At 39.0% G+C, this 27,270-nt stretch overlaps 11 protein-coding genes across 11 annotated transcripts; 4 read left to right on the top strand and 7 right to left on the bottom strand. All coding sequences in view use genetic code 12, as the record gives it.

The window, feature by feature from the left end:
- Positions 1–28: 28 nt before the first annotated feature.
- On the bottom strand, positions 29–1,501 carry GLR1 (glutathione-disulfide reductase; the record flags this gene model as incomplete). The annotated part of the gene is made up of 1 exon (XM_049325307.1): positions 29–1,501. One exon carries the CDS (start codon positions 1,499–1,501, stop codon positions 29–31), a length of 1,473 nt encoding a protein of 490 aa, XP_049179082.1.
- Positions 1,502–2,350: 849 nt separating this feature from the next.
- On the bottom strand, positions 2,351–3,745 carry KGF56_003922 (uncharacterized protein; the record flags this gene model as incomplete). The annotated part of the gene is made up of 1 exon (XM_049325306.1): positions 2,351–3,745. The coding sequence occupies one exon, from the start codon at positions 3,743–3,745 to the stop codon at positions 2,351–2,353; it is 1,395 nt and encodes a 464-aa protein (XP_049179081.1).
- A 1,167-nt stretch (positions 3,746–4,912) lies between these two features.
- KGF56_003921 (40S ribosomal protein uS17) lies at positions 4,913–5,563 on the top strand (the record flags this gene model as incomplete). Its single annotated transcript, XM_049325305.1, has 2 exons — positions 4,913–4,978; positions 5,141–5,563. 2 exons carry the CDS (start codon positions 4,913–4,915, stop codon positions 5,561–5,563), a joined length of 489 nt encoding a protein of 162 aa, XP_049179080.1.
- A 245-nt stretch (positions 5,564–5,808) lies between these two features.
- KGF56_003920 (SPO1) lies at positions 5,809–9,570 on the bottom strand (the record flags this gene model as incomplete). The annotated part of the gene is made up of 3 exons (XM_049325304.1): positions 5,809–6,589; positions 7,085–9,291; positions 9,358–9,570. The coding sequence occupies 3 exons, from the start codon at positions 9,568–9,570 to the stop codon at positions 5,809–5,811; spliced, it is 3,201 nt and encodes a 1,066-aa protein (XP_049179079.1).
- Positions 9,571–10,844: 1,274 nt separating this feature from the next.
- Positions 10,845–13,997, bottom strand: CEF3 (translation elongation factor EF-3; the record flags this gene model as incomplete). The annotated part of the gene is made up of 1 exon (XM_049325303.1): positions 10,845–13,997. The coding sequence occupies one exon, from the start codon at positions 13,995–13,997 to the stop codon at positions 10,845–10,847; it is 3,153 nt and encodes a 1,050-aa protein (XP_049179078.1).
- A 2,888-nt stretch (positions 13,998–16,885) lies between these two features.
- On the top strand, positions 16,886–18,433 carry KGF56_003918 (uncharacterized protein; the record flags this gene model as incomplete). The annotated part of the gene is made up of 1 exon (XM_049325302.1): positions 16,886–18,433. One exon carries the CDS (start codon positions 16,886–16,888, stop codon positions 18,431–18,433), a length of 1,548 nt encoding a protein of 515 aa, XP_049179077.1.
- Positions 18,434–18,517: 84 nt separating this feature from the next.
- On the bottom strand, positions 18,518–20,410 carry SPB4 (putative ATP-dependent RNA helicase; the record flags this gene model as incomplete). The annotated part of the gene is made up of 1 exon (XM_049325301.1): positions 18,518–20,410. One exon carries the CDS (start codon positions 20,408–20,410, stop codon positions 18,518–18,520), a length of 1,893 nt encoding a protein of 630 aa, XP_049179076.1.
- A 270-nt stretch (positions 20,411–20,680) lies between these two features.
- On the top strand, positions 20,681–21,991 carry KGF56_003916 (pseudouridine synthase; the record flags this gene model as incomplete). Its single annotated transcript, XM_049325300.1, has 1 exon — positions 20,681–21,991. The coding sequence occupies one exon, from the start codon at positions 20,681–20,683 to the stop codon at positions 21,989–21,991; it is 1,311 nt and encodes a 436-aa protein (XP_049179075.1).
- A 47-nt stretch (positions 21,992–22,038) lies between these two features.
- VPS22 (ESCRT-II subunit protein) lies at positions 22,039–23,232 on the bottom strand (the record flags this gene model as incomplete). Its single annotated transcript, XM_049325299.1, has 2 exons — positions 22,039–22,819; positions 23,168–23,232. The coding sequence occupies 2 exons, from the start codon at positions 23,230–23,232 to the stop codon at positions 22,039–22,041; spliced, it is 846 nt and encodes a 281-aa protein (XP_049179074.1).
- An 833-nt stretch (positions 23,233–24,065) lies between these two features.
- KGF56_003914 (uncharacterized protein) lies at positions 24,066–26,081 on the top strand (the record flags this gene model as incomplete). Its single annotated transcript, XM_049325298.1, has 1 exon — positions 24,066–26,081. The coding sequence occupies one exon, from the start codon at positions 24,066–24,068 to the stop codon at positions 26,079–26,081; it is 2,016 nt and encodes a 671-aa protein (XP_049179073.1).
- A 325-nt stretch (positions 26,082–26,406) lies between these two features.
- Positions 26,407–26,928, bottom strand: CTF8 (Ctf8p; the record flags this gene model as incomplete). The annotated part of the gene is made up of 1 exon (XM_049325296.1): positions 26,407–26,928. The coding sequence occupies one exon, from the start codon at positions 26,926–26,928 to the stop codon at positions 26,407–26,409; it is 522 nt and encodes a 173-aa protein (XP_049179072.1).
- Positions 26,929–27,270: the final 342 nt, after the last annotated feature.

The raw sequence follows: 27,270 nt of genomic DNA, 5'->3' as shown, positions 1-27,270 counted from the left end.
GTCTAAAAGAAAAAAAGCCCACAGTTTATCAAGTCATGGTAACCAACTCCTCTGCAGAAGTAGGATGGATAGCAACACAATTATCAAAATCTGCTTTAGTAGCACCCATTTTAATTGCAACTCCAAAACCTTGCAAGATTTCAGCACTGCCATCTCCAACCAAGTGTAATCCAACAACCTTTTCGTTTGGTCCTTGAACAACTATTCTATAGACTGTTGGTGATTTATCATTTTGATCCTCCATCATGGCATAGTACATAGCTGTGAATTTCGAGTTGTATACTTTAATATCATCCTTGCCATACTTTTCGATTGCTTCCGTGGTAGATAATCCAATTGATCCACATTCTGGATGTGAAAATACGGCAGATGGGATGTTGTTATAGTCCAAACGGTCATTCTTAAACTGGGGACCTCCAAAGAGCCTGTTTGACAATTTACGTCCTGCAGCAATTGCAACTGGCGTCAATTCAGCTTTGCCAACCACATCACCAAGAGAAAATACCTTGGGGTTTGCAGTAGCCTGATACTCATCAGTTTCAATTTGTTGACGATCATTGAGCTTAACACCTATTTTATCCAAGCCAATACTAACAAGTGATTTTCTACCAACACTCCAAATCAATTCGTCAACTTCAAGAATATCGCCATTGAGTAAAGTAATCTTCTTTTTCCCATTGGCACCTTGTTCAACTTTTTTGACACCCGATTTTTTAATTATATTGATTCCCAAGTTATCAGAATAATAGCTTGTTATAGTATTTTGAATAATATCATCAAAACTACGTAAAACCGTATCACCTCTAATAATGAAATCCACTTCTGTGCCTAATCCGTTAAATACACCGGATAACTCAACACCAATATAGCCAGCGCCAACAACTGCAACTTTTTTAGGTTGTTGTTCCAATTCGAAAAATCCATTAGAAGTGATACCCAATTCGGCTCCTTCTACATCCGGAGGAACAATGGCAGTACCACCAGTGGCAATTAATATCTTGTCACCACTAAAGACCAATTTTTCGCCCTTTTGAACCTTTTTATCTTGTAAAAATGGTAAAACCTGATCCCCTGTGGAAGTAACCTCAACGTCTCCTTGATCATTGACAAATCTGGCAAAACCAAATAAATAATCAACTTTTTCCTTTTTCAAATTGCTCTCATAAATTCCATTTAATCTGGAGACATATGCATCTCGTTTTTGTTTAAATTGACTCCAATTGAAGTCGCCATACTTGGTTGTCTGTTTTTCCTTATCCAACTTATAGGGAAACAAGTCTGCTCTTTTATGAGCCAAATCAGAAGCATACCACATAACCTTTTTAGGAACACACCCAACGTTAACACAGGTACCGCCCAACTTGTTGAAATTAGACTCTATAAGAAGCACTTTGGCCCCATATTTCGCTGCACGACGAGCACTAGCAACCCCACCTGAACCACCACCAATAACAAGATAATCGAAATTTTTCAACGGTTGTTGCGTTAAAGTAGGCGCCATCTTAATTGTACTTGTTGATAATTGTCTACTCAATTGACAAAGTCTTTCTGTTGATGAATGAAAAATTTGTCTATTTAACATACCCTGAGCAAAAAAAGGCAAGAAAAGAGCAAAAAACACAATACCAGCAGGATACTCTTACACACCAGCGGGATAGACTCTGCTTATTGTACTCTTTAAAAGTTAATTAACTCCAGTTAGATGCTCTAAAAGGAGAAAGCAAATGTAATTAAAAAATTATTCTGCTTTTTGGTGATTGCTTTCGCACTGAAAATTGAAACTCACGGGTTTGACGATGAATACTGGAAAAGCCCTATTAAATATACTTGCTCTTGGGCTTTGGAGAGTATACTTGGCAGAGGTTGAGAGAGAGAGAGAGAATGCCCAAGTGTTGGAGTTTCGGTTGGTAGGTTCAAGAATGTTACCCTCCGATTGGTTTCACTTGCGATGCACCTCGGTTAAGATACCTATTTGGGTAAGAATATTTACTTCGGCTCCGATACCTAATTTCACTAAGAGCTGCCCACTATCGAGCGAAGCGAGATAGTGGTGCAGCACCAAATAGCTTGTACCTCGCCTCTTTCTTGCTTCACCTAATAATACATACTCCGGCTCAGCTTGGCGACACTATCGAGCAAAGTGAGATAGTGGAGCAGCACTGACCAACACTATCGAGTAACACTATCGAGTGACACTATCGAGTGACACTATCGAGTGACACTATCGAGTGACACTATCGAGTGATACTATCTCGCTTCGCTCGATAGTGGATAGCTTGTGCCTCGTCTCTTTCTTGTTTCACCTAATAATACATACTCCGGCTCAGCTTGGCGACACTATCAAGTGACACTATCTCGCTTCGCTCGATAGTTCACCACTTTCTTCCTTCATAATTGCTCTCAAATGAGAGATACCCAATCTTACTAATACCTCTTTCCCCCTTTTCGACAACAATTCCTCATCGACGCCTATTGACCCTTTTAAAAACTTGTCTAATCCAAGTTCAATTTCATTACAGCTTTCATCAAAGGCATCTTTATCATCAAACATACTCAAATCGTCATCTACTAACCTCTCCGTTTTCCTTCTTGTTTTTCTCAACTCTTCAAGATTAAACTTAAACGTCAACTCCTCGTCTAGTAGAAAATTAATCTTATCTCTATCTAAATACTGCGGCTGCGGCTGCGGCTGTCCATAAAGTTGTTTCCTTGTTGTTGATCCACTATTTAGCACTTCGTGGTTCATACAATTGTTATCGCCAAATATCTTAATTAACATCTCTCTTTGTTGTTCCAATTGTAATTGTCTTTTAACAGCCATTGAGCTAGTTTTCAAATATAAACATTCCTGTTTCTGTAATTGTTTCCGTTTATACTCCTCAAGAATCCTTTCTTCTTCAACTTTATCTTGATTATAATAGTCTGCATTGAATATTGAGGGCGTTGATGGCGTTTGCAATAAAGCATCAAGTTCGCCTCTGGTGTATCCGGGAATTGACCGTATTAAACTGCGCAGCGATGGTAGCCCCATTCCTAGTTCCTCGTCAAGATTGTTCTCTTCTTGTTGTTGTTCTTCTTCTTCTTCTTCTTCACTAGACAGACAGTTGGCAAAGATTAATGATTGACATATATATTCGGCATTATTATGAGCTGGCGCTTCTTTCTGAAGTGCCGCAGTTGCCAGTTGGATGTGATGATGAGACTGGTGCAGATGCTGCTTCGAAGGCAGCGGTACTTGTTTCTGCTCTATACAATCTGGTTTTAACTGTTGTTTATGAGATTGATGAAGGTTCAACAATTTGTTTTTGATCAACTGACCATTCCTCAGGACTCTGCTAATTGTCTTGTCCTCTTTCTTGTGCTTCTCATCTCCGTAACCGCGTCGCTGCTGCTGCTGTTGTTGTTGTTGCTGCTGTTGCTGTTGTTGTTGCTGTTGCTGTTGCTGCTGTCGTTGTTTGTATCTTCTTATATTATTACTTGGCGTACTCAATATTGACGACGACGAGCTCACAGTTCGATTAAATGAGAGAGTGTTTGCAATAGAATCAATTATATCGTTTGATACTATACGAGATTGAGTTAGTTGCAGCGGCGGCTGTGTTATTGGCACTGCATTGTTAACATTATAATTGTTTAAATCGGCGTTACCATGATGATGATGATGACTATGACTGAATTTCGGAATAAAATTGTACTTTGACGACGTGGTTGAAGAGGTTACTATATTGTTAGTCGACGTATTCATTCTTCTTTTCCATTCACCTGGTCTCTTGTCTTGCCGCTGTTGTTACAGACGGATCCTACTTCTCGTAATGGAGTTATCTATTGGTATTTTATTTGATATTTCACTTTTTTTAGTTTTGTAACTCTTTTTTGTATGGCTTTTCTTAAGCTTGCAATTTTATTAAAGCGATGACGTCCACTATCGAGCAACAACTCAGTAACACTTGTTACAACACTATCTCGCTCTGCTCGATAATGGGGCACATTGACTAATTTATCTAGGGGAGAGATATTAGGGAGGTATAGAATAGAGGTATAGAATAGAGGTATATGGAAAATGTATAGGGCAAAGGGAAATAGTGAAATGTAGACACACGGGTCTAGCTTGACTCTAGCTTTCCTTAATGCAATTATACAAATTTCTAAACTGTCATATACACCGGTTTCTTTGTTTGTTTGTTTGTTGTTGCTACATTACTACATTGCTAGCTCGAGTCGTCACTAATCAGTGCTGTTGCTGCTGCTGCTGCTATTGCTCAATAGTGTCGTCGTTGACAAGCTTATTTTGCACCTTTTTCGTTTACCCAGCCGTTGCATTCTGTAATAGGAAACTATATTCCGCGCGCGCAGCACTTAATTTATCTTTTGACTGAAAACGGTAACTGTAATTTTTCACGTGTCCTTTTTGGATATTAGGGCCACACCCTAATTTTTTAAGCAACTCAAACATCCAAACATCCAAACACTCAAATCGATTCCCAGAAGAAGAAGAGGGAGAGGGAAGAGAGGGGGGAAAAAATAAATATGTGTGCTACCATGTGCTCTCTCACTCTCACTCTCTCTTTAATTTTGGCGCACGCTTCTGGTGTATATGGTAGCGCTTTCACTCAATAGAAAATTTTCAAATTGGAAAATTGAAATTTTTCAGTATTGAATATAGACTTATTAAGCTTTGAATAACCTTCACCGATCATGTCAACTGAGTTAACTGTTCAATCTGAAAGAGCTTTTCAAAAGGTTTGTAGTAGATAATTATGAGAATGAAAAGAAACTGGCTTTGGGGAGGGTAAATTAGAGACAAGAGAGTAAATCAGAGGTAAATCAGAGACAAGAGTGATAAACTTTATTGTATGAAAAGTGGAAAGATATCATACTAGATCTACTTGGTAGAACCAAATAACAGCTTGCAATGAACCAGCAGTGGAAAGTTGGCAAGTATATGGGAAATTCGGCGCATGTTGCTACACACGAATCTGTATTTTGAATCTGTATTTTGACAATGAATTTTCTGGGTTTCACCACAAGGGCTGTTTATCTGCTATTTCCTCCCCTCCCCCCCTCCATTTTCTTTTGTCTTGGATGACTCCCTTTTTTTTCCATTTCAGTCTAGCTCTTAAATACTAACATCTTTTACTAGCAAATACACATCTTCACCAACCCAAAAGCTAAAGCAAACAGAAAAACCAAGAGATGGTATAAAGATGTTGGTTTAGGTTTCAAAACCCCTAAAACCGCTATTGAAGGTTCATACATTGACAAGAAATGTCCATTTGTAGGAACTGTTTCAATCAGAGGTAAGATTTTAACCGGAACAGTTGTCTCCACCAAAATGCACAGAACAATCATTATTAGAAGAGACTATTTGCATTACGTGCCAAAATATAATAGATATGAAAAAAGACACAAGAATGTTGCTGCTCACCTTTCACCAGCTTTCAGAGTTTCAGAAGGAGATGTTGTTACCGTGGGTCAATGTAGACCAATTTCCAAAACCGTTAGATTCAATGTTTTGAAAGTTGCTGCTTCTGGTTCAAAATCGAAAGCTTTTGCCAAATTTTAAAAACATAAAAAATTGAAACTCAAAAAATTTGGTAAATGGTGTATGGGGCAGGGTATGTTCATGGTAAAGTTATGAGTGTTTTATAGCCTTTTTTTAATTTTACTTTACTTGTTTAATGTTACATTAGTTATTGATTAAAAAAGAAAAAGAAAAGAGACTCCCAAAAGTTTAATTGGTGAAAAAAATTTGCTTGTTAAGAGGTGAAACCGTTTTTCTATGATTGATGTATTTAGCTACTTCCCTATTCATGCGTTTGATGGCGTATCGATTTTAGCAACCTGTAATTGACCTTGTCCCCAACTAGTCAACAATTTTGCAAGTTGATTCTTGTTATGATACTCTTGAAAATCATCAGACCCACCTCTGCTTTCCAATGATGAGCCAACAAGGACATTGGGCACTGTGCCTCTGCCTGTCTTTTCTAATAGATAATTTTGCAATTCCTTGCCGTGATCATGAATATCTAACTCTACAATCTTTGGTTCAGGTAAAATCTCATACTTTTCGAGTAATTTCTTTAATCTTTTGGAATATGGACATTGACTTTTGGAAAATATAGTCATTGGTGATAAAGCACGGACCGTCATCAAATCGGCTTGTGGGTCATATTCTCCATTGTCATTCACAGTCTCTTGCTTGTTACTGCTGCCGCTGCCAATGCCACTGCCAATGCCGTTGCCAATGCCGTTGCTGCTACTACCGCCAGTGTCACTGTTTGATTGGTCCTTGCTTATCTCCTTGATACCTTCTTCACTCTTACCTTTGGATATCTCCTTATTTATTGCATTGTCTGTCTTTTCATCGTTATTGGAGTTCACCAAATTATTCGATACTACTATAGGATTCTTTTTATTAGTAGGTACACCAACTTGATTGGCATCTATTGGTTGTTTATTTGCATGTATCTTGTTACCAATTTGATCTGAAGCTTGTGAGTGCACCAACGAAGCGGCATTCTGCCCAACTCGATGTAAGACAAATACCAATACAAGTACTAGTCCTGTTAAAAGGAAGACTCTCAACTGTCTAACTCCAGCCATAAAAATATCTGCCTATCTTTCAATATGAAGAAAACCTAAATCTAAAAAAAAAAAAAAAAAAAATGGCTCAATCAAGAAGGACTCCTCGTTGTACTAACCCCTAAATTACAAAGAGAAATCGATTTCTGATAGGTTGTGTTTTCTTCTTATTTGGTCCTGAATCTTCCTTATCAAGCTGACTAGACTCTAATGTCTTATCAGCACTACAAATGAAAACCTCTTTGCTTCCATTCATTTTCTTCTTTGCGTTAAATCGAAATTTTGATAATTTTTTAACGCTCATTACATGGTCACGTGATCTTGAAGAAAGAAAAGAAAGAGAAGAGGTTTTGTTAACTCTTCCCCCTTTCTCCTTTTTAGTTATGCTTGACTTGACTTGACTTGACTTGACTTGACTTGACTTGACTTGATGATGATGATGAATTGGGAATGGGAATGGATGGTAACGAGGTTTCAGAGGTCCAGCAGTAGGCGTCATAACAAGCTTTCAGAGGTCCAACAGTAGGCGTCATAACAAGCTTGACAAAACTTTGGTACATTGAAAGGTTCCTTGAAAGGTTCCTTAAAAGGTTCCTTAAAAGGTTCATTGTTGTCAGGATGGAGTTGAGCTCTGTCAAATTCTCTTTTCAAAATCATGCAATTTAAACAAACAGCAAAAAGGGAAGAGTTGTAGAAACTTGCTATTTGGAGACCGTTTTCCAACATCTTATGGGCTACTGTCTTGTTATAGCTAAGCTTAAACGTTGACATATTGGTTTCGTGGATATAGTTGGAATTAGGTTGATACATGATTACTGGAGGCTGATACTCTTTGTCATAAATTTGCACGTTTTCCTCTCCAACATTCAAAACTTCAAAATCGTTTACCAAATCACATCCTAAGAATATAGGTCTCTTGTTTAAACCCTGTTTTATAATCTGCTCTTGTGTAGGAACTTTGGGGAATATTGATCTTACTTCATCTCCATGGCCACTTTGATAAGGTAATCGAAAATAAGGAATTTGCAACCCGGTAGCGTTTTTTGCATTTATTGGTATTTGGTTAAACCTACTAGAAGTCTTTTGCAAAACAGTTCCATTGGGGTAGTTGTCCAACTCTCCACTCATATCGTAGGCCAAAATGATATCAACTTTTCGTGATTTCCTTAAAAGTGGCTGGAACGGGATATTTTGGCCGTCATCGCCTCCGTCAACTAGGTACAAATCAGGGTTTCTACCGACTCCAATATTATTGCTACAGAAACTGTGATTATTGGTGGTGGTGCTACTCTTGCTGTTGCAATTGCTGTAGTTGAAGAACGGATTAGGCGAGTATAATGCGTAATCCGGGTGCATTTGCGGCACTTTCAAATAATTCCACTCTGAACTAAAACCAAATAACTTGAGGATATCTTCAATTGAAGACATTATTTCCAGTTGATACTTGTGGAAAAGTTGATAAATGTATTTGAAAATGTGATTAAACAAGGAAGAAGAAGTCCCAACTAAAAACCCTACATTATCAAACCCCGACACACAATACGTCAAATTGTCTCTTTTTACCGTTGCCATCCCGTTAGATAAACGAGTTCCCAAATATTCCAAATCAACAAAGGCATTTAAGTAACAATCCCAAGAGCCAAACTCGTACGGAGTAAATTCAAAAATGTGACTATCAATACTCGATACTTTTGCACTTGGATCCTTATCCGCTGCTGCTGCTGCAGGATCTCGTTCAATAGTTCCGATGATGGGGAAAGGTTGCTCAAAGCTTTGAAACGACTCAAGATACCTGGCAGCCGATGTCATTGTTATTCCGGGGGTTCGTGCTGCACTTGTGAATATCTTTCTAGCTAAGGCTCTTCCCCAGTAGTCAGTGAGACTGGTATAAAACCCCGCTTTTCTTTTATCTCTCACTTCAATTAAAAGTTCTTTGTAAAACTTGAGATATTTAGAAACCATCAAGTTTTCGTTTGCATTTGTAGTTATTGTACCGTTGGTCAAAAAGCTCGTCAACCATTTCTGCAAGGGATCTATTGTTTTAATATCATCCTTCTTACGGAAAAACCCAAGATTCACAAATTTAAACCAATTAACAAAACTTTTATCACCTTTAGCCGGTTCTATATGTGGCTCCTTTTTAATAGCACCAGCAAACACAGAAGACGCTCCTTCTCCTTTTCCTTCTCCTTTTCCTTCTCCTTTTCCTTCTCCTTCTCCTTCTCCTTCTTCTTCCCCCTTCCAAGCTTCCTCAAAATCTCCTCTTTCTTTGGTTGGATCAACATCAGGCATTCCTTCCAATAATGGTTCTTTCAAGTTCCATCCTTCGTCATCGTCTACTTCCTCATCTACCCCACCCATCATCTCACTGATCTTCTTGAAATCATTGACAAACTGAGAAATTACAAGCCATGACCCGCCACTAATCCCAGCAATATAACTAGTAGCTTGCAAAATCCCACTCGCAAAAGTCAAATTGTTCAACTCTCGATCATCCAATCCCTGAATTATACCAGCACCAACTAGCATCGACCTATAACCACCTCCGCTCAAAGCAATGGCTATTATTGTTGGCTTTTTCTTATATCGGAACCAGAATTGTTCAATATCAAAATTGGGAATTTTATTCTTGTACAAAAGCGACTTAATATTGGACTCGGTTTTGATATTTCTATTGGCTATATAGTGAGCTTCCTTTTTACATATAGTCTATCTCGAAAAAGGAAATAAGTTAATAATAGGCTTGTTACTTCTTATGTTGCTTCTCTTACATACATCATTGGCTTCTCTTATCAAGTTATGTTTGGGACATATTACTGGATATGGAGCATACGATAAGTTCCAGTGTCTTTTTGTTGTTAAAAAGTCGCTGATATTCTGAAGCAACAACCTGTCTGTCGTTTCCATGATCTTATTGAAAAATTGCACTTGTGACAATACCAAAATACCAAACAGACATTGTAATAATGAAATCTGGTGGAGCTTCATTGGTTAAATGGCCATAGTCGTTTGGGCGGCTAACTGATATTTGATTTGATTGCAAAAAAAAAAGAAACAAAAAAATGGAAAGAGGAATGGCCGCATGACACTATCGAGCTATCGACACTATTGAGCGAAGCGAGATAGTGGAGCAGCACCGACTACACCGACTCTATCGACACCATTGAGCGAAGCGAGATAGTGGAGCAGCACCGACTACACCGACTCTATCGACACTATTGAGCGAAGCGAGATAGTGGAGCAGCACCGACTACACCGACTCTATCGACACCATTGAGCGAAGCGAGATAGTGGAGCAGCACCGACTACACCGACTCTATCGACACTATTGAGCGAAGCGAGATAGTGGAGCAGCACCGACTACACCGACTCTATCGACACCATTGAGCGAAGCGAGATAGTGGAGCAGCACCGACTACACCGACTCTATCGACACTATTGAGCGAAGCGAGATAGTGGAGCAGCACCGACTACACCGACTCTATCGACACCATTGAGCGAAGCGAGATAGTGGAGCAGCACCGACTACACCGACTCTATCGACACTATTGAGCGAAGCGAGATAGTGGAGCAGCACCGACTACACCGACTCTATTGACTCTATCGATACTATCGAAGCAAGATAGCGGAGCAGCACTTTGTAACTGCCGCTGACTAGCGACACTAGCTCGCTTTGCTGGATAGTGGAGCATTGATAAATATATATGTGCTATATATATATATATATATATATATATATTCAAATTCATATGAAGTGGAAATGAGTACTGTTTATATAGCACTCAGAAACTGTCTCACTACAAAGAGAAGTTCTCTCACCAATACCTACAAAGAGAAAGTTCTCTCATCAATACTTTGTAACAGAGAAGGAGTACTGCTTCACTCGATAGTGGAGTTCTCTCTACAACAAAATTGAATAAAATGTTTTCTCTTATAAAAAAGTTCCAGAAATATAACAGTTTCTATAATCCAAATGGTTGGTTGTATACACGAGAACACGAAGGTTTAATAAATCATTCTTAGTTTTATCTTTTTTCCCCTTTTTTTTTCTTTTCGAAGGCTTTCTTAAGAAATCAAGTTGATGATTGATGTGATAAATAAGAGTTGAAATTAAATAATTTGTTTAATCAGGGGTAAAGCAGGGAAGCACACCCTCTTTTTCCTAATATCAAATTGGGAAAGAATGGCTTCCCCTTCTCCTCTTCTTTTGCCCCCCCATGAACTAAAACAAAATTATTCAAAATCAGCTTTTAGATATCAATCTAAAAATCTTCATCATCTTCGGATACATAAGCATCACCCAATTCCTTCTTTTTCTTCATTCTTTCCTTCTTCTTCTTTCTCAATTCAGCTGACGACAATTTAGACTTCTTCTTACCACCAGCAATCTTGTTACCCATAGCATCGAATTTATCTTCTTCGTCTTCCTTCTTTTCAATTCTTGGACCAGAACCTTGACCTTGGACCCAGTTGTGACCAGATGGTGTCATTCTACCATCCAAAACAGCCCAAACTTCTTCAGTCAAATCTTTAGTGAATTCGGCAGAGTGTGTGATGATAACAATACCACCTTCAAAAGCCTTCAAAGCCTTGGATAATGCACCCAATGAGTCACGATCCAAATAGTTGGTTGGTTCATCCAAAACAATCAAGTGTGGTCTTTGCCATGTACAAGCAGCCAAAACCAATTTGACCTTTTGACCACCAGATAAACCTCTGATTCTCGAGTGTGAAACTAATTCAGCATCCAATCCCAACATGGAACAATGTTCTTCAATTTCTCTTCTGGTTAATGGTCTAAATTGTCCAGAGGCTAAAGCTTCCTTCATATCAACTTCAGCAACCAACTTGGCGTGTGTTTCCATCAATTCTCCTCTTGGTAACCATGTGTTGTCAACAGACATCATTGGAACCCACCTTTCATTCTTCAAACCAACATTTTCACCCAAAGACCATGAAATTTCATACTCATAAGAGTTTTTGAATTTTCTTCTTGCATGAATACCAACAACTCTTCTTAAAGTACCTTCAACTTTGAAGATCTTGTTCATGTTTTGTTCATCTTCTTCATTGATTTGTCTTGAAGCTCTATCCATGGTTTCTCTATCTTCACCAGTTTGGAATCTCCATTGGATATATTCAGATGGAGTCTTGTCCAAGTGGTTATCAATATGAGCAAAAGCGTGTTGTTTGATATAAGCAATACGACAGTTTTCGTGAACATAAACTTCACCAGAGGTTGGTAACAATTCACCAGTCAAGACATTGATCAAAGTTGATTTACCAGCACCATTAGGACCAATGACAGCAATTCTCGATGATAATGAACATTGGAAATTGATATCTCTGATTTGAGGTTTTGAAGTACCTGGATATTGGAAAGTCATGTTGGAAACCTTGACAATTGCCTTTTGTTTTGTCTTCACACCTTCCAAGAAACCTGGTTCTGGGAACTTGAATTCCAAATCAGAAGCTCCTAACTCATAGTATGATTGGGCTGATGGACATTTCTTGACAAATTCAGACAAGTTACCCTTGTATTTTCTTAATTTGAAACCTTCATAGTGGATAATGTATTGACAGATTTTGTCCAAAAATCCAGAATCGTGGGAAACAATAATGGAAGTAATACCACATGTTTGCAAGTAGTTGACTAACCAAGCAACGTTAACAGTATCCAAGTGGTTAGTTGGTTCATCCAATAACAAGATATCAGCGTTTTTCAACACGGCTCTGGCTAAAGCCAACTTCATCTTCCAACCACCGGATAATGATTGAATTGGCATAGTGATCATCTCTTCTGCAAAACCAAACTCTCTCAATTTGTTTTCAACAGATTCTCTGGTCAAACCAACTTCACCATCTTCAATAACAAAGTCAACAACCGTTGTATCAGCGTGAGTACCGTCAATATCGTGCTCAACATACACAGTCTTACATTCGTCTTGAGTTGGGAAACCTTCAACTTGTCCATTAGCAATGGCTCTCATCAATGTAGATTTACCAGCACCATTTGGACCACATAAACCATATCTTCTGTTTCTCTTTAATCTGAATTGAGTCTTGTTCAACAAAATCTTGGCACCATAAGCCAATGAAAACTCACAGTTACACAAGTCTTCACCTTCATCTTCCTCATCTTCAAAGGATGGTGGCTGTGGAATATTGTCAATAGCTCTTTTTCTATATTCTTCAATGATATCCTTACCTTCCTTTTCGTGTAAAAAGATTGTAGCAAATGGCAAAACGTTTTGTAACCAAGCTTCTGGTTGAATTTCTCTTTCGTCAACCAAATCACCAGCAATAGCAGCAATATAGTTTAAGGCAGTATTGAATCTCTTGGCGATTTCTTTTCCTTCCAACAACTTGTTTAATTCACCCAAGGTAACTTCTACATCACCTGCAGTAGAGATTTCGGGGATCTTGTCATCGTCGCCAATAGCACCGACTCTTCTCAAAGTGTTCAAAGCTCTGTTGGTAACGTCTCTGGCTTCTGGATCTGCCATGTTGGCAAAGTTAGACTTCAAAGCTGGCAACAATTTTTCCAAAAATGGAGCAACAACTTGTGGATCGTCAACCAATTTACACATGTTATCAACAATAACAGCGGCTTTACGCTTAATTGCGGTATCTCTTTCAGCTAAACCTCTTGATAACAATGGTTCCATAATGGACAAGGTAGCCATGGTAACTTCGGAAACAAAAGTGGTTGCACCCAACAAATGAACGGTTTCTGGAACTTCAGTTGGTTTAGCAATACATTCAATTAATTTAGGAATGAATTTTTCAATATCCTTATTATCAATGGTTTCAGTACACTTGGACATTGTTTTGGTAGCAGCATCTTTAACTTCCTTTTTGGTGTCCCACATAGTTTCCGATAAAATTGGAATCAATTCCGGCATTCTCAAGGCGATTTGAGCCTTGGCGGTATCAACCAATTGAGAAATAGCAGCCAATATAGCAACTTTTTCGGTCCATTTATTAGTATTTTGTAAATTTTTGACCAATTTAGGCAAGATTGCCTTTACAGCTGTAGGGGTAATAGCAGCTGCGATAGCCAACAAAGCGTTTGAAGCAGCAACTTGGATATCCTTGTTCTTATCACCAGCCTTGGTAGCGACTAAATCTACCAAATCAACAATATATGGTTCAACTGAAGGGGACAAGTCATTAGCTGAGGAGATGTGCTTATAAGCGTCCAAAGCGGCAACAACGATTTTTGCGTCCTTAGATTGCAATTGCTTCTTTAAGTCGTCAAAAAACTCAACTGGAACATCGTGTTCAACAATCGATGAGTTTAAGAAAGTTGCAATATTTGTAGCAGCTTCATCCTTGTTATCAGCAACTTGTAACTTGGCTAATAACTCGGAAAGAACCTCTGCAGAGTATTTAGATTCACTAGCAGCAGTCATCTTAGGTGTTGATACCACTTCCAAAGAAAGAAAGAAAGAAAAGGAGAAGGAGAAGGAGAAAAAGAAGTGAAAAAAAGGGAAAGAAGAAGTAAGTGAAAAACTTTTAAGATGGGGGGGGCCTTTAGCTCATCTCAAGAAGAAGAAATGAAAAATTTTTTGTAATCAAATGTACACGACTTTGGTAATGTAAGTGGTCACGTGTGTCAGGATACTATCGACACTATCGACACTATCGAGCAGAGCGACACTATCGAGCAGAGCGACACTATCGAGCAGAGCGACACTATCGAGCAGAGCGAGATAGTGGAGCACATTGACTAGCTAATAGGATGAATGTACTGCTAGGTTTTTCTCTATCTTGAGTTAAATGTGACATTATCGAGCAGAGCGAGATAATGTGACAACACTTGGTAGCTTGTTTGGTTATAGAGGTACTGCTATAGCTGTACTGCTATAGGTGTACTACAAAAGATGTACTGCCATAGGTGTACTGCTTAGGTGTACTGCCATAGGTGTACTGCTATAGGTGTACTGCCATAGGTGTACTGCCATAGGTGTACGGCCATAGGTGTACTGCTATAGGTGTACTGCTTAGGTGTACTGCCATAGGTGTACTGCTTAGGTGTACTGCCATAGGTGTACTGCTATAGGTGTACTGCCATAGGTGTACTGCCATAGGTGTACGGCCATAGGTGTACTGCCATAGGTGTACGGCCATAGGTGTACTGCTATAGGTGTACTGCTATAGGTGTACTGCTATAGGTGTACTGCTATAGGTGTACTGCTATAGGTGTACTGCTATAGGTGTACTGCTATAGGTGTACTGCTATAGATGTACTACTATATGTTTACGGTCATAGATGTACTGCTATGTTTACCTTTATATTGAGTGTGTATGTTCCACTATCTCGCTCTGCTCGATAGTGTCGCTGCTTGATAGTGTCGATCAAACAGAGCTATTGAGTAAAAGAAGGTGATAAATAGTACAAACAATAAGCTCAAGTCGAGAAAATAATTGAGAATAATTGAAAAGGCGGATTTTTAATCAAGTTGATGCAAATTTTACCGCAAAATGTAGACACTATTGAGCAGCGACACTATTGAGCAGCGACACTATCGAGCAGCGACACTATTGAGCAGCGACACTATCGAGCAGAGCGAGATAGTGGAACATACACACTCACAATTTACTAGTCACTAGTTGCTACATATTGCTCCACTATCTCGCTCTGCTCGATAGTGTCGCTCTGCTCGATAGTGTCGCTCTGCTCGATAATGGAGCAACATTTGGTAGCTTGTTAGGTTATAGATTTTCTGTTATAAATTTTCCACTATAGGTGTACTGGTATAGGTGTACTGCTAGGTTATAGGTGTACTGCTAGGTTATAGGTGTACTGCTAGGTTATAGGTGTACTGCTAGGTTATAGGTGTACTGCTAGGTTATAGGTGTACTGCTAGGTTATAGGTGTACTGCTAGGTTATAGATTTATTGCTATAGGTGTTTCCAACTGTTGTTCGAATTTACCCTTCTTTTTTTTATTCTCACTAGTCACTACTTATTGCTCCACTATCTCGCTTCGCTCGCTCTCACTATATATCACTCCACTATCTCGCTTCGCTCGCTCTCATTACATATCACTCCACTATCTCGCTTCGCTCGATAGTGTCGCCAGAGATTTCATAAATTTTCGCACACATGACCTGCATTTAGGCTATCAGTAAGAAAGCTTATTCGAGTCTATGCAGTGTTTATAAAAGAGAACCATAATTACACTGTATAATCGGATATCACACTATCTCGCTCGGCTCGATAGTGGAGCACACTACCTTGACACAACACTATCGAGCAGTGTCAATATGCTCGCTAGTGTCGATATGCTCGCCACTGTCGATATAGCCAATGTCGATATAGCCAGTGTCGATATAGCCCGTGTCGATATAGCCACTGTCGATATAACCACTGTCGATATAACCACTGTCGATATAGCCACTGTGCTCCACTAGCTCGCTTTGCTCGCTAGTGTCTATTGCAGTTATTTAACAAGATACCTTCTGATAAGGTCTGCAATGATAAAGAAGTTTGAATATTTAAGCAATCCTGCCTATTGCTTTTGCCGCCCCTCCTTATTGCTTCGCCACTTACAATAATTATCGTCTGTACCCCTCACTTTGCCACAACTCTGCCATCGATTCTATCGCTTTGCACTCATCGCACTACAAACTACTCTAGTGTCTACTCAACCCTCAACCCTCAACCCTCAACCCTCTCAACCCTCTCAACCGTCAACCCTCAACCGTCAACCGTCAACCGTCAACCCTCTCAACCCTCTCAACCGTCAACCGTCAACCCTCAACCGTCAACCGTCAACCGTCAACCCTCTCAACCCTCTCAACCGTCAACCGTCAACCCTCAACCGTCAACCGTCAACCGTCAACCCTCTCAACCCTCTCAACCGTCAACCGTCAACCCTCAACCGTCAACCGTCAACCGTCAACCCTCTCAACCCTCTCAACCGTCAACCGTCAACCGTCAACCCTCTCAATATTCTCTGCCCTCTTTGCACTTGCTCTAACAAATACGTTCAGCCTCTTCAATCTCATCTCGAATCAAACGAAAATCCAAAAAATTTGATACATCAATAGACGAAGAATCGAAACAAAAAAATATTAAAAACTTTTATAAAACAGAGTTATTCTAGTACCAATTTTTCTTTTGATCCCTCCCCCCCCTTGTTTTCCCTTGTTGTTTTACCCTGTTGTTTTACCCCGTTGTTTTACCCTGTTGTTTTACCTCGTTGTTTTACCCCGTTGTTATTCCCCGTTGTTTTACCCCGTTATTTTTCTGGGTATTTGGGTATTTGGGTAATTGGGTATTTGGCTGATCAGAAATGAGTGTTGACAAGGAAACCAAGTATGACAGACAATTAAGACTATGGGCTTCTACAGGTCAACTGAATTTGGAAAATAGTTCTATATGTCTCATCAATGCCACGGCAACAGGATGTGAAATCCTAAAGAACCTCATATTACCTGGAGTGGGCAAGTTTACAATCATTGATGATTCCAAAGTCACGAATGAACAATTGTCGAGTAATTTCTTTTTAAAAACTAGTGACCTAGGTAAAAATGTGGCTGATTGTGTTTTGCTGAATCTCGCCGAATTGAATACTGAAGCTGTTGGATTCGCAATTGTCCAATCTGTTGAACAAGTGTTACTATCCGATAAACAGGGAAAATTCTGGGATCACTTCAACTGTGTTATAGTAAGTGATTATATTCCCCAGCTCGATAAACTAATCGACTTGCTCTGGGAAAAACAAATCCCCTTATTGATTGTTAATACAATTGGCTTTTACGGTTCCTTGAACTTGCTAGCAAATGAAACAACAGTCATTGAAACTCACGACCCTTCAAAGTTGTACGATTTAAGAATAGATAAACCCTGGCCCAAATTGCAAGAGTATGCAGACTCGTTTGACTTGGAGAAATTGGACGATCAAGAACACGCACACGTCCCGTATATTGTCATCTTTATAAAAGCACTAAATCACTGGAAACTGCAACATAACAATTCTTTGCCAGCAACCTATGGTGAAAAAAAACAGTTTAAAACTTATATCGAGTCTTTATCAAGAAATATCAACTTGGAAACAAACTTTGTCGAAGCTGTGCAGTCGTGTCATCGAGCTTTCCAAAAAACACAAGTTCCTGATAGTATCAAGAATTTGATTGAATTGAGCAATGAGAAGAAATATTCCAAAATAGATAGTTCATCACTGTTTTGGGTTTATATCGCAGCATTGAAGCAGTATTTGGCCAAAAATGATAATGTACTACCATTACCTGGAACATTACCAGACATGGCCTCCAATACCGTGAATTACACATTGTTAAGCAAGATATATCGAGATAAAGCTCGTCAAGATCAGTTACTATTTGCAAAAGAGGTTTACAAAATTCTCGAGCTGCAAGGGAAACCAAAAGATATAGTCACTGAAGATGCAATTGCTTCTTTCTGCAAAAATGCCCAACTACTATTTGTCACTATTGGGTCTAAGAATTTGTACTCTTTAAAACTTGTTGAACAATTCCACAATGAATCAAACCACCTGTTAGCCATATACTTGGGAATACTAACATTTAATGCATATATCTCACATTATCAAACGCCGCCAACAATCGAAAACTTGGACAAATTCATCCAACTCTTTAATAAAGAAATCAATACTATAATCAAACCAATTGCAGAATCAACAAAAAAAGTGTTTACGGAAATGTTAACTCACAACTCGAGAAATTATCATAATCTAAGCAGTTTTATGGGTGGAGTTGCAAGCCAAGAGATTTTGAAATTAACAACTGCTCAGTATATTCCATTGGATAATCTCTTTGTTTTCGATGGAATAAACTCAAGCAGTGAAAGGTTTAAAATATAGTTGCCTTTACTTGAAAATGAATGCTATGAAGAAAAAAAAATTGAAAAAAAACATGAAAAAAACATGAAAAGTAACGTGAACCACTTATAGATCATCGAAAGAACCCTGCACCGCAGAGTCATTCTTCTTCTTCCTCTTCTTCTTCTCCTGCTTATTCTTTCTTATCATATCCTTCCAATCCTCCTTTGTCTCATCATCATCATCATCATCATCATTAGCACCACCACGTCCATCTTCCTGGATAAGTTGCTTTTCAATAGCTTCCCTTTTCCTCTTCAATTTCTCCTTCCTCTCCAATTTAGCCTCTTTTTTATCAGTCTTACTGGACCACGCTTCATTCTTTGCCTTCAACTCCTTTCTTCTCTTTGCAGTTGCAGCTTTCGTCAATTTGTCCTTTTTTAAACTCTCCAATCTTGACTTTTCCTGCAACTTATCAGCATATGCGTATTGATCCATATCTATAACGTCGCCTAGCCAACCATCCTGGGGCATTTGCGCATTGTCAATATACTTTGATTCAGGCATCTTCGGTAGTCTTAATAAACCATACATCTTGGCAATTGCCAAGTAGTCTAAACTTGCCATTCGGAAAATCAGACTAGCGATATGTTTGGAATAATATCGTATAAACCCAACATAGGACTTAACTGCAAGTTCATGTCTTGCCCTATCTTCAAGGATATATTTGCGCACATCTTTATAGAATTTATCGTGGTTAGGATTTCTTGGTGGCTCCATTTTGGTCATGAAAATATTCTTCACTTCCATGAACCCAACATAGTCTTCTTCTTGGGTATCGTTATTCAACATTACTATGGCTCGACCTACTTTGTTTGCCCTTCCTGTTCTTCCACAACGGTGAATAAACACATTAGGATCCAAAGGTGGATCCATTTGTATTACTAGATCAACATCTGGAACGTCTATACCTCTAGCGGCAACATCTGTAGTCACCAATACATATTTTGTGCTATCGTCATTCCCCTCAATAAAACTCTCCAAAGTTTTTAATCTCGACTTTGTACTTAACTGCCCATATAGTGAAAAGAATTTCAACTCTTGAGTGTCTACTAATTTTGTTACCATTTGGTAAAGATGCTTGACAAAAGAACATGTAGGTAGATAAACAATAACCTTTTTAAACACAAAACTATGCAACATTTGCAATACAGTCGTCAATTTGTATTCTGGATCAATCATCATATAAGAAAGCTGTAACGACGTAGGAGCACTATTATTTAGTTCTCCCATAAGACTCTTTGTTTTCACTTGTAATTTGACTGGGTTGTTCATTCCAGTTCTAAAGATCGTATCACCTGCAGCAGATATAGTTGCTGAAAACAAAGCAGTCCTGCGTTGTTTTGGCAATTGCTTCAAAATCTTGACAACATCAGTTTCAAATGAAAAATCAAGCAATTTATCTGCCTCGTCCAAAACAACAATCTCTAAAGATGAGGTCTTGACATATTTTGAGGACATGATGAAATCCAATAGTCGACCAGGGGTAGCTACCAATATCTGTGGCTGATGTTGTTGAAAAAATTCGAGATCCCCCCTTACGTTTCCCAATGACCCTACAAGCAACTGTGTTTTAATCACTGGTGTCATTTCCTCTGGCAAATACCCAAGTACCTTATCAAACACCATTTGAATCTGCTTGGAAAGTTCTCTCGTGGGAGCCATTACAATAGCTAACACATGACCCCTTTTCAAAGTCTCGGGTCTATCTTCGCCTTCTGGTACCAGATACAATACTTTAGACACTTTTTGTAATACTGGTATGACATAAGCAAGTGTTTTACCTGACCCAGTTACTGCTTCAACTATAACATCTTTGTTCCCGCTTAATAATGGGATAGTCGATGCTTGTACTGGAGTCATTGTCGGATACTCTAACGAGTGTATAGCATTTTTTAGCCATGGCTCTAGATCAAAACGTAAATTATCCCACGATAGCGACTCTTTATTTGTCTTCATGCTTCAAACTCGAGATGAGATGCGATGCAATGAGATGAGATGAGATGAGATGAGATGCGATGAGATGGGTGCGAAAAAACTGAAAAATATGAAAAATATGAAAAATATGAAAAATATCTTGAATTCCCATTTCCTGCTCCTCCATTTGGGATTGGATTGACGACGGCGACGTTCAAGTACATGATACGAAGCAGAGGGTTAGTTCAATGTCTCATGGTGAAAAGACAATACAGTAGTATCCTTGAAAGCACATCACACAGCCAAATCGCAATGTCTAGCACCAGCTCCAGCTCCAGCTCCAGCTCCAACACCAGCTCCAGCACCTCTGATCAGGCATTAGATTACTCGAGTTGGTCGAAAGAAGAGCTCATTATCAAAATCAAGGATCTTGAACAAAAGGCACAAGGCTCAAATGGAAAGCTGGACATGGATATACCTCACACTAGACCCAATTTGAAGAAAAGAAAAGAGTTTGACTGGAGCAAACAGAATTTTCGGTTTGTTGCTATAAAATTTGCATATCTAGGGTGGAACTATAATGGACTTGCTTATCAAGCAGAGCCAACACAGTTGCCTACAGTAGAAGAAACCATATTGAAAACCCTTTCTAAAGTAAAGTACATTCCTGAACCTATAGAAGAAGTTGATTTTGCCAGATGCGGAAGGACAGATAAGGGTGTAAGTGCAATGAATCAAGTGATTTCCATCAAGTTGCGATCAAATCTTACTGCTGAAGAACAACTAGACGCGGCAAACGACTCAAGAGAAGTTGATTACTTGGCAGTAATAAATCACAATCTACCACCTGATATCGTAGCCCATGCTATTTGTCTAAGACCACCAGAGAATTTTGATGCAAGGTTCAGTTGTAAGAATCGTCACTATAGATATTTGTTTAAAAAGACACTCAACTTGGATATTGGCCTAATGAGCCAAGCAGCCCAGTATTACTTGGGTGCGCACGATTTTAGGAACTTTTGTAAATTGGACGGATCAAAGCAAATCACCAATTTCGAAAGGTTCATATCAAGGTCCGAAATCATTCCTTTGGGAGACGATTGGTACTGTTTCAATCTTATTGGAACTGCATTCTTGTGGCACCAAGTACGATGTATGGTGGCTATGTTATTTCTCGTGGGTCAAAAACTCGAAGATCCAAGTATCATCAAAGATTTGTTAAACATGACAAAGTATCCAACGAAGCCACAATACGAAATGGCAAATGAAATTCCATTGGTGTTGTACGATTGCCAGTTCCCTGAAATGGAATGGAAACGACTTGATTGTGCCAATCACTTCAACAAGTTTTTAAGCAAATTCCGAGGTATGCACTACAACTTGGCCGTAAAAGCCCAAATGCTGCTGATTATGGAATCTGTATTATTTGGACCAACAACTACAATTGATCAAGCTACAACAGCAAAAACAATTCCTCTTGGTGATGGTATTGGCCGTAGTTTTGCAAATTATATTCCTCTTGCCGACCGTCAACGAAGTGAAAATTATGAAATCTTGAATGCCAGATGGATGCAACGAAAGGGTCATAAAAGACAACAGCAAAGGGAAATAAAAAGTGACTAATAAAAAAAAAAGAAAAGAAAAGATAAAACAACTAGTTGCACCCTTTGTTAATTAGATATCCAAGATGGTTCCCAATATTGTGGCCCATCTTCGCCTTGTGAATCAACCCATAAAATCCCATTCATAATCATTTCATTAATAACATTTTCGCTTCTAACACCATCCCATTGGAAATTATCCTGGATTAATCGCTTAGTGACATACCCACCCGTAAACTCGCACAATTCATAAATCTTGATTTGATCTTGTGACAAATTATCCAATGATGAGAATTTCAACCATTTGATGCCATTGATAACTAAGATTTCATAGTTTTTACTACCCATTGAGTTCAAAACCTGTATAGCTTGCTCGATATCTTTCAAGTCAATATCAAGCTTCAAATCAGAGGAGGATATAGAATTAGCCGTAATTATACTTTGCAATTCCTTTAAAGGGATCAATCCACCATTAAAGTCTCTTGTTTCCTGACATATTTCAACAATTTTTACTGATAATCCTATTGTAAAGTTATTACTTTTATTATTATCGTTTTTTCTTGTTTGCTTCTTGAAACCGCCGTTGCTATATATGAGCAAATCCAAAGGGTCCATACCAATCAGCTGGGAAATCTGGTTGAATTTGGTCCTAAACTCAGAATTGTGTTTAATTTCATCGCCATGTTCATTGATAAAATTGATCATTGCTGATCGGAAAACTTGTAATTGAGTAGACAACTGCTCTGAATGTTGCTGCTTTAACCTTTGACCCAATCGCAAGTAAGCATCTCTATCTGAATCGTGGTTCATTTCGAAACTAATACCAACACTAACACTTGAGAATCTTGCGCTTTCAGCCCAGCCCAGCCCAGCCCAGCCTCTAACTTTTACAATTTCCAATAAAAAACTAAACTTATTAGCGCTTAACTAATTAAATTACTAAAAGACTTTGACCCTAGTTGCCACAGACACTATCGAGCTTAGTAAAGAGAATGGAATAACGATCTACTCTACTACCAGTCTTAGAGGAGGGGGTGAAGGGAGCAGGGAGCAGGGAGCGTGGGAGGGGAGATCCCCTTCTAGACTCTAGACCCTAGACCCAATTATACTCTTCAACCATTGCGATGCGATGCGATGCGATGCGCGATGCGATAATATAATCACGTGACTAATCCCAAGTCCAGGAAAGGATAGTCACGTGTTTATGGAAGCCGAAGCCCTCTCTCCTAAATTCATCAAATCTCTAATCACATGTCTAATCATGGTAAAATGGTCACGTGTTTATGAAAAGTCCTCTCTCCACTATCGAGTAAAGCGAGATAGTGGTGCAATGGAACTCGTGTGTTGGTAGTGTCGGTGGCAGCTAGTGTTGCTTTACTATCGAGCAAAGCAAGATAGTGTCGATAGTGTCGATAGTATCGGTGTAGTCAGTTCTGCTCCACTATCGAGCAAAGCAAGATAGTGTCGATAGTGACGATAATATCGGTGGCAGTTAGTGTTGCTCCACTATCTCGCTTCGCCCGATAGTGTCGATAGTGACGATAGTGTCGATAGTATCGGTGTAGTCAGTTTTGCTCCACTATCTCGCTTCGCTCGATAGTGTTCGTAGTGTTGGTAGCAACTAGTGTACTCCACTATCTCGCTCTGCTCGATAGTGAGTTAATCACGTGCTTATCAAAATTCCTCGGATCTTTCATTTTTTGCTTTATCCGAGAAAATTGATACCTCAGCGGCTAATAGAAGCCTGAAAAATTCCCCCCCCCGTTTTAATGAAGGATCAGTTTCGAGTAGGCCAATTTAAGGTCGGTTTTTGGACCCGCATTTTGACCCCTCAACGTTTACCTCCCTCCCCTTTTCCCCTCCTCCTCTTTCCTCCATTACTCTCTTAAGTAAAGGTTGGTCTATTCTTTTTTCTTTTTTCTTTCTCTTTGGGGGGGAGGGAGGGTTCTGGAATGGATATAAGACCGATATCTTTTAGTATCTGACTGCTGCCCCGTTCTTTTTCCCCAACTCTTTTTTCTTTTCTTTTCTTTTCTTTTTTTTCTTTTCACTGGGGTTTCTACTGTTAGGTCTACTTTTCTTCATTTCAAGAGGTTATGGCTTTGTCGTCGTCTTCTTCTCTTCCTCCTCTTTCGAAGAGGTCAGATCCAGCGGTGCCACGTGAAATCCAGGTAATTTTAGGTAAGGGCGTTTCAGCTACTCTCGCTATACCCCACTCGTATGGATTAGAGAATCCCTTTGAAAATAATTTTGCACCAGTAACTCATAAGGCAGCGTTGATTTTACATGGACAAGGAGGTCATAGAGACTATGTTTACCAGAGGTTGCTAGCTCATAGGTTAGCAAAGGAATTGGGTGTATTCAGCTTGCGGATCGATTTTAGAGGATGCGGCGATTCTAAAGATAATGAAGATGAATTAGAAGGTAGGACTTTAACTCAGGATGTTGAAGATATTCAAGCGTCTGCGGAATTCGTTATGGATGGGAAATTGAATGGCGTGGGAATTGACTTGACTTTGAGTGCAGTCATTTCTCATTCAAGAGGCAGTGTTGCTATGTTTTTATGGGCTTTGAAGCAGGATGCAATGTTGAAAAAGGGAGACCCAAAAGCTATAATTGTACCTAATTTGGTTAATTGTGCAGCTAGATATACCTCAGTAACAGTTTTGGAAAGGTACCATGCATTTAAGGATTATGACTTTATACCTGATATTTCGGCATTTAGGCATGGTAAATATCAAAAAGTCAACTTGGCAGCTAGAGAAATCATCACTTTATCCAAACCCGATTTCAGTACTTTGAAATCCTTGTCTAGAGATTGGTCTTGCTTGAGTATCTATGGACTACAAGATGCGATTATCCCAAGATACGATAGTGCTGAGTTTGCCAATGCTTTGAATAGAGGCCCATTGTCACATACTTTGAAATTGATACCAGATGCCGATCACAATTTCTTTGGCCACAAGATGATTCAACCTGATGACGACTTGGAAGATGTTAACCCTTTGAATTTACCATTGAAGAAAAATAGAGTCAATTATAACTATCTTGTATGCGATTACATCATCGACTTTCTTTCACCTGAGAAGGAATTGGATAGATTCTTACACTCAAACAATGAGATTGGAAGTATTTCAAGATGGAAAAATGTTGAAGGGGTTAGTAATTTCAGAGATATAGGTGGATGGAGAATCCATGATCCTACATTCAAGTTGGTTGAAAGGAGTAGCAGCAGCAGCAGCAGCAGCAGTAAAGACAATCATCACGTTTACTATGTCAAACCACATTTGGCTTTCAGGTGTGCCAATATTGCTGGCTTGACTGAGAATGGTCTTGAGACTATAAAAAAAATGGGAATAAAAGCTGTGTTTGATTTACGATCAGATGGTGAAATTGAAAAAGATGGATATCCAAAGGATTTGGAGAAACATGGTATTAGAAGAATTCACGCACCAGTATATTCCAATGATGATTACTCGCCGCAAGCTATAGCGTTGAGATACACCAATCTCATGACATCTTGGTCAACTTATGTTCATGTTTATGAAGACATGTTGGAGTTTGGTTGTGAATCTTTCAAAACTGTTTTCCGGTACATTTTGAAGGAAAATAAACCATTTTTGTTCCATTGCACAGCAGGTAAGGATCGTACGGGTATTTTGAGTATGTTGTTTCTCTTGTTGGCCGGTGTTGACAAAGATACCATAGGTAAGGAGTATGAGCTTACCACAATTGGGTTAAAACCAGACCACCCTGTGCTCAAAGGTAAATTCTTGGAAACAGTTACTAAATTAAGAGAAAAATTGGACATAGATGGGGCAAATGATATAGAACAAATGATATCCCAAGGAAGATCAGATTGGACTTTAGAAAATGATGGGTTTAACAATTTAATAAGTTCTAGATATGAGGCAATGTTGGCCACGATAGGTCACTTTAATTCCACTTATGGAAATATCGTCAAGTACATGAATGACAAGTTGGGATTCACACATGACGAAATAAAGCAAATCTACGAAAGTATTGTTGTTTTAGACCCTGACAATTGCGGATTTGAAATGAATTCTAATTTTGACTGGCAGCATAGAAACATTGGCAAGGCTAAATTTTGAAACATACAATTTGTGGAAACAAGGACACACACGGGGTTGATACTATATACTGCTCCACTAGCTCGCTTCGCTCCCTAGTTTTTGCTCAACTATAGATATTTAGACAAGACTTTTTCTTTTACTTTTTTTTTATATATATCGAGTAGGCTGCTAGTCAGTGCTAAACAGTGCTGCTAAACAGTGTCATTAATCAGTGTCATTAATCAGTGTCATTAATCAGTATGCTCCACTATTTCGCTCCGCTCGATAGTGTCACTAGTCAGTGCTGCTAAACAGTGTCATTAGTCAGTATGCTCCACTATCTCGCTCTGCTCGATAGTGTCACTCACATTATGGGCAATGGACGCTGTTTGAAAATCATTTTAGCTCTAATAATATCAATCATTTCGATTTTATCCTTTTCATCGTCACCATCATCATCAGTAATTATTCTATTTGGATCCATTACAGGTATTTTCATCAATCCTAATGGTATATTCAACTTGACAATACTTCCAACTAATCTTTGACTCTTACCTATAAATAAGGTGACTTTACTCTCGTCTTTGCTGTCAAATTGCAAATTGCCAAACTTTACAGCATCGTAAATATCATCAATGGTTATAAATTGCGAAAGCTTTTCTTTTTCCGACTCGGATAACTCTTTGCAAGAAGCACATGCTGGCTTTTGTGAAGGTAAATTTAATTCCCCTTGTATTTCTAGCAAAGTAAGTCCGTACAGTGTAGTAACCACTGGAGGAAGATCAAGGCGACTTGGCAGTATAGAAGAAGACGGTAGTCTACTCACCGGCACAGAAGAAGACGGTAGTCTACTCACCAGCGTGCAATCAATAACTGCTACTGGCATTCCAACAAGTACTTTGTTTCTTGAATGAGAAGAATTGAAAAAAATAAAAAAAAATAAAAATAAAAATAAAACGCCAATTTGGCATTCACTAGCAGCGGAGACGAAAGCACTAGAGGGGACGAAATGAAAAGTTAATTGAGACAAATACAACGTTAGGGAAAGATTTGGGGGGAAACGCTACTAACGGGAGTTAAAAAAGAGAGGAGCTGCTCTATGGAGCCGTACAAGTGACCTAAAAGTACGGTTTGTTAGGTGATGACAAAGAGCTGGTGAGAAAGAGCTGGCGAGAAAGAGTTGGGGAGAAAGAGTTGGTGGGTGTAGAGTTGGTGGGTGTAGAGTTGG

The sequence above is a fragment of the Candida oxycetoniae genome, assembly GCF_023343755.2.
Source record: "Candida oxycetoniae strain CBS 10844 chromosome Unknown scaffold10, whole genome shotgun sequence".
Lineage (NCBI taxonomy): Eukaryota > Fungi > Ascomycota > Pichiomycetes > Serinales > Debaryomycetaceae > Lodderomyces > Lodderomyces oxycetoniae.
Note: the sequence above shows the minus strand (reverse complement) of the source record. Positions and strands in the feature narration are given on the sequence as shown.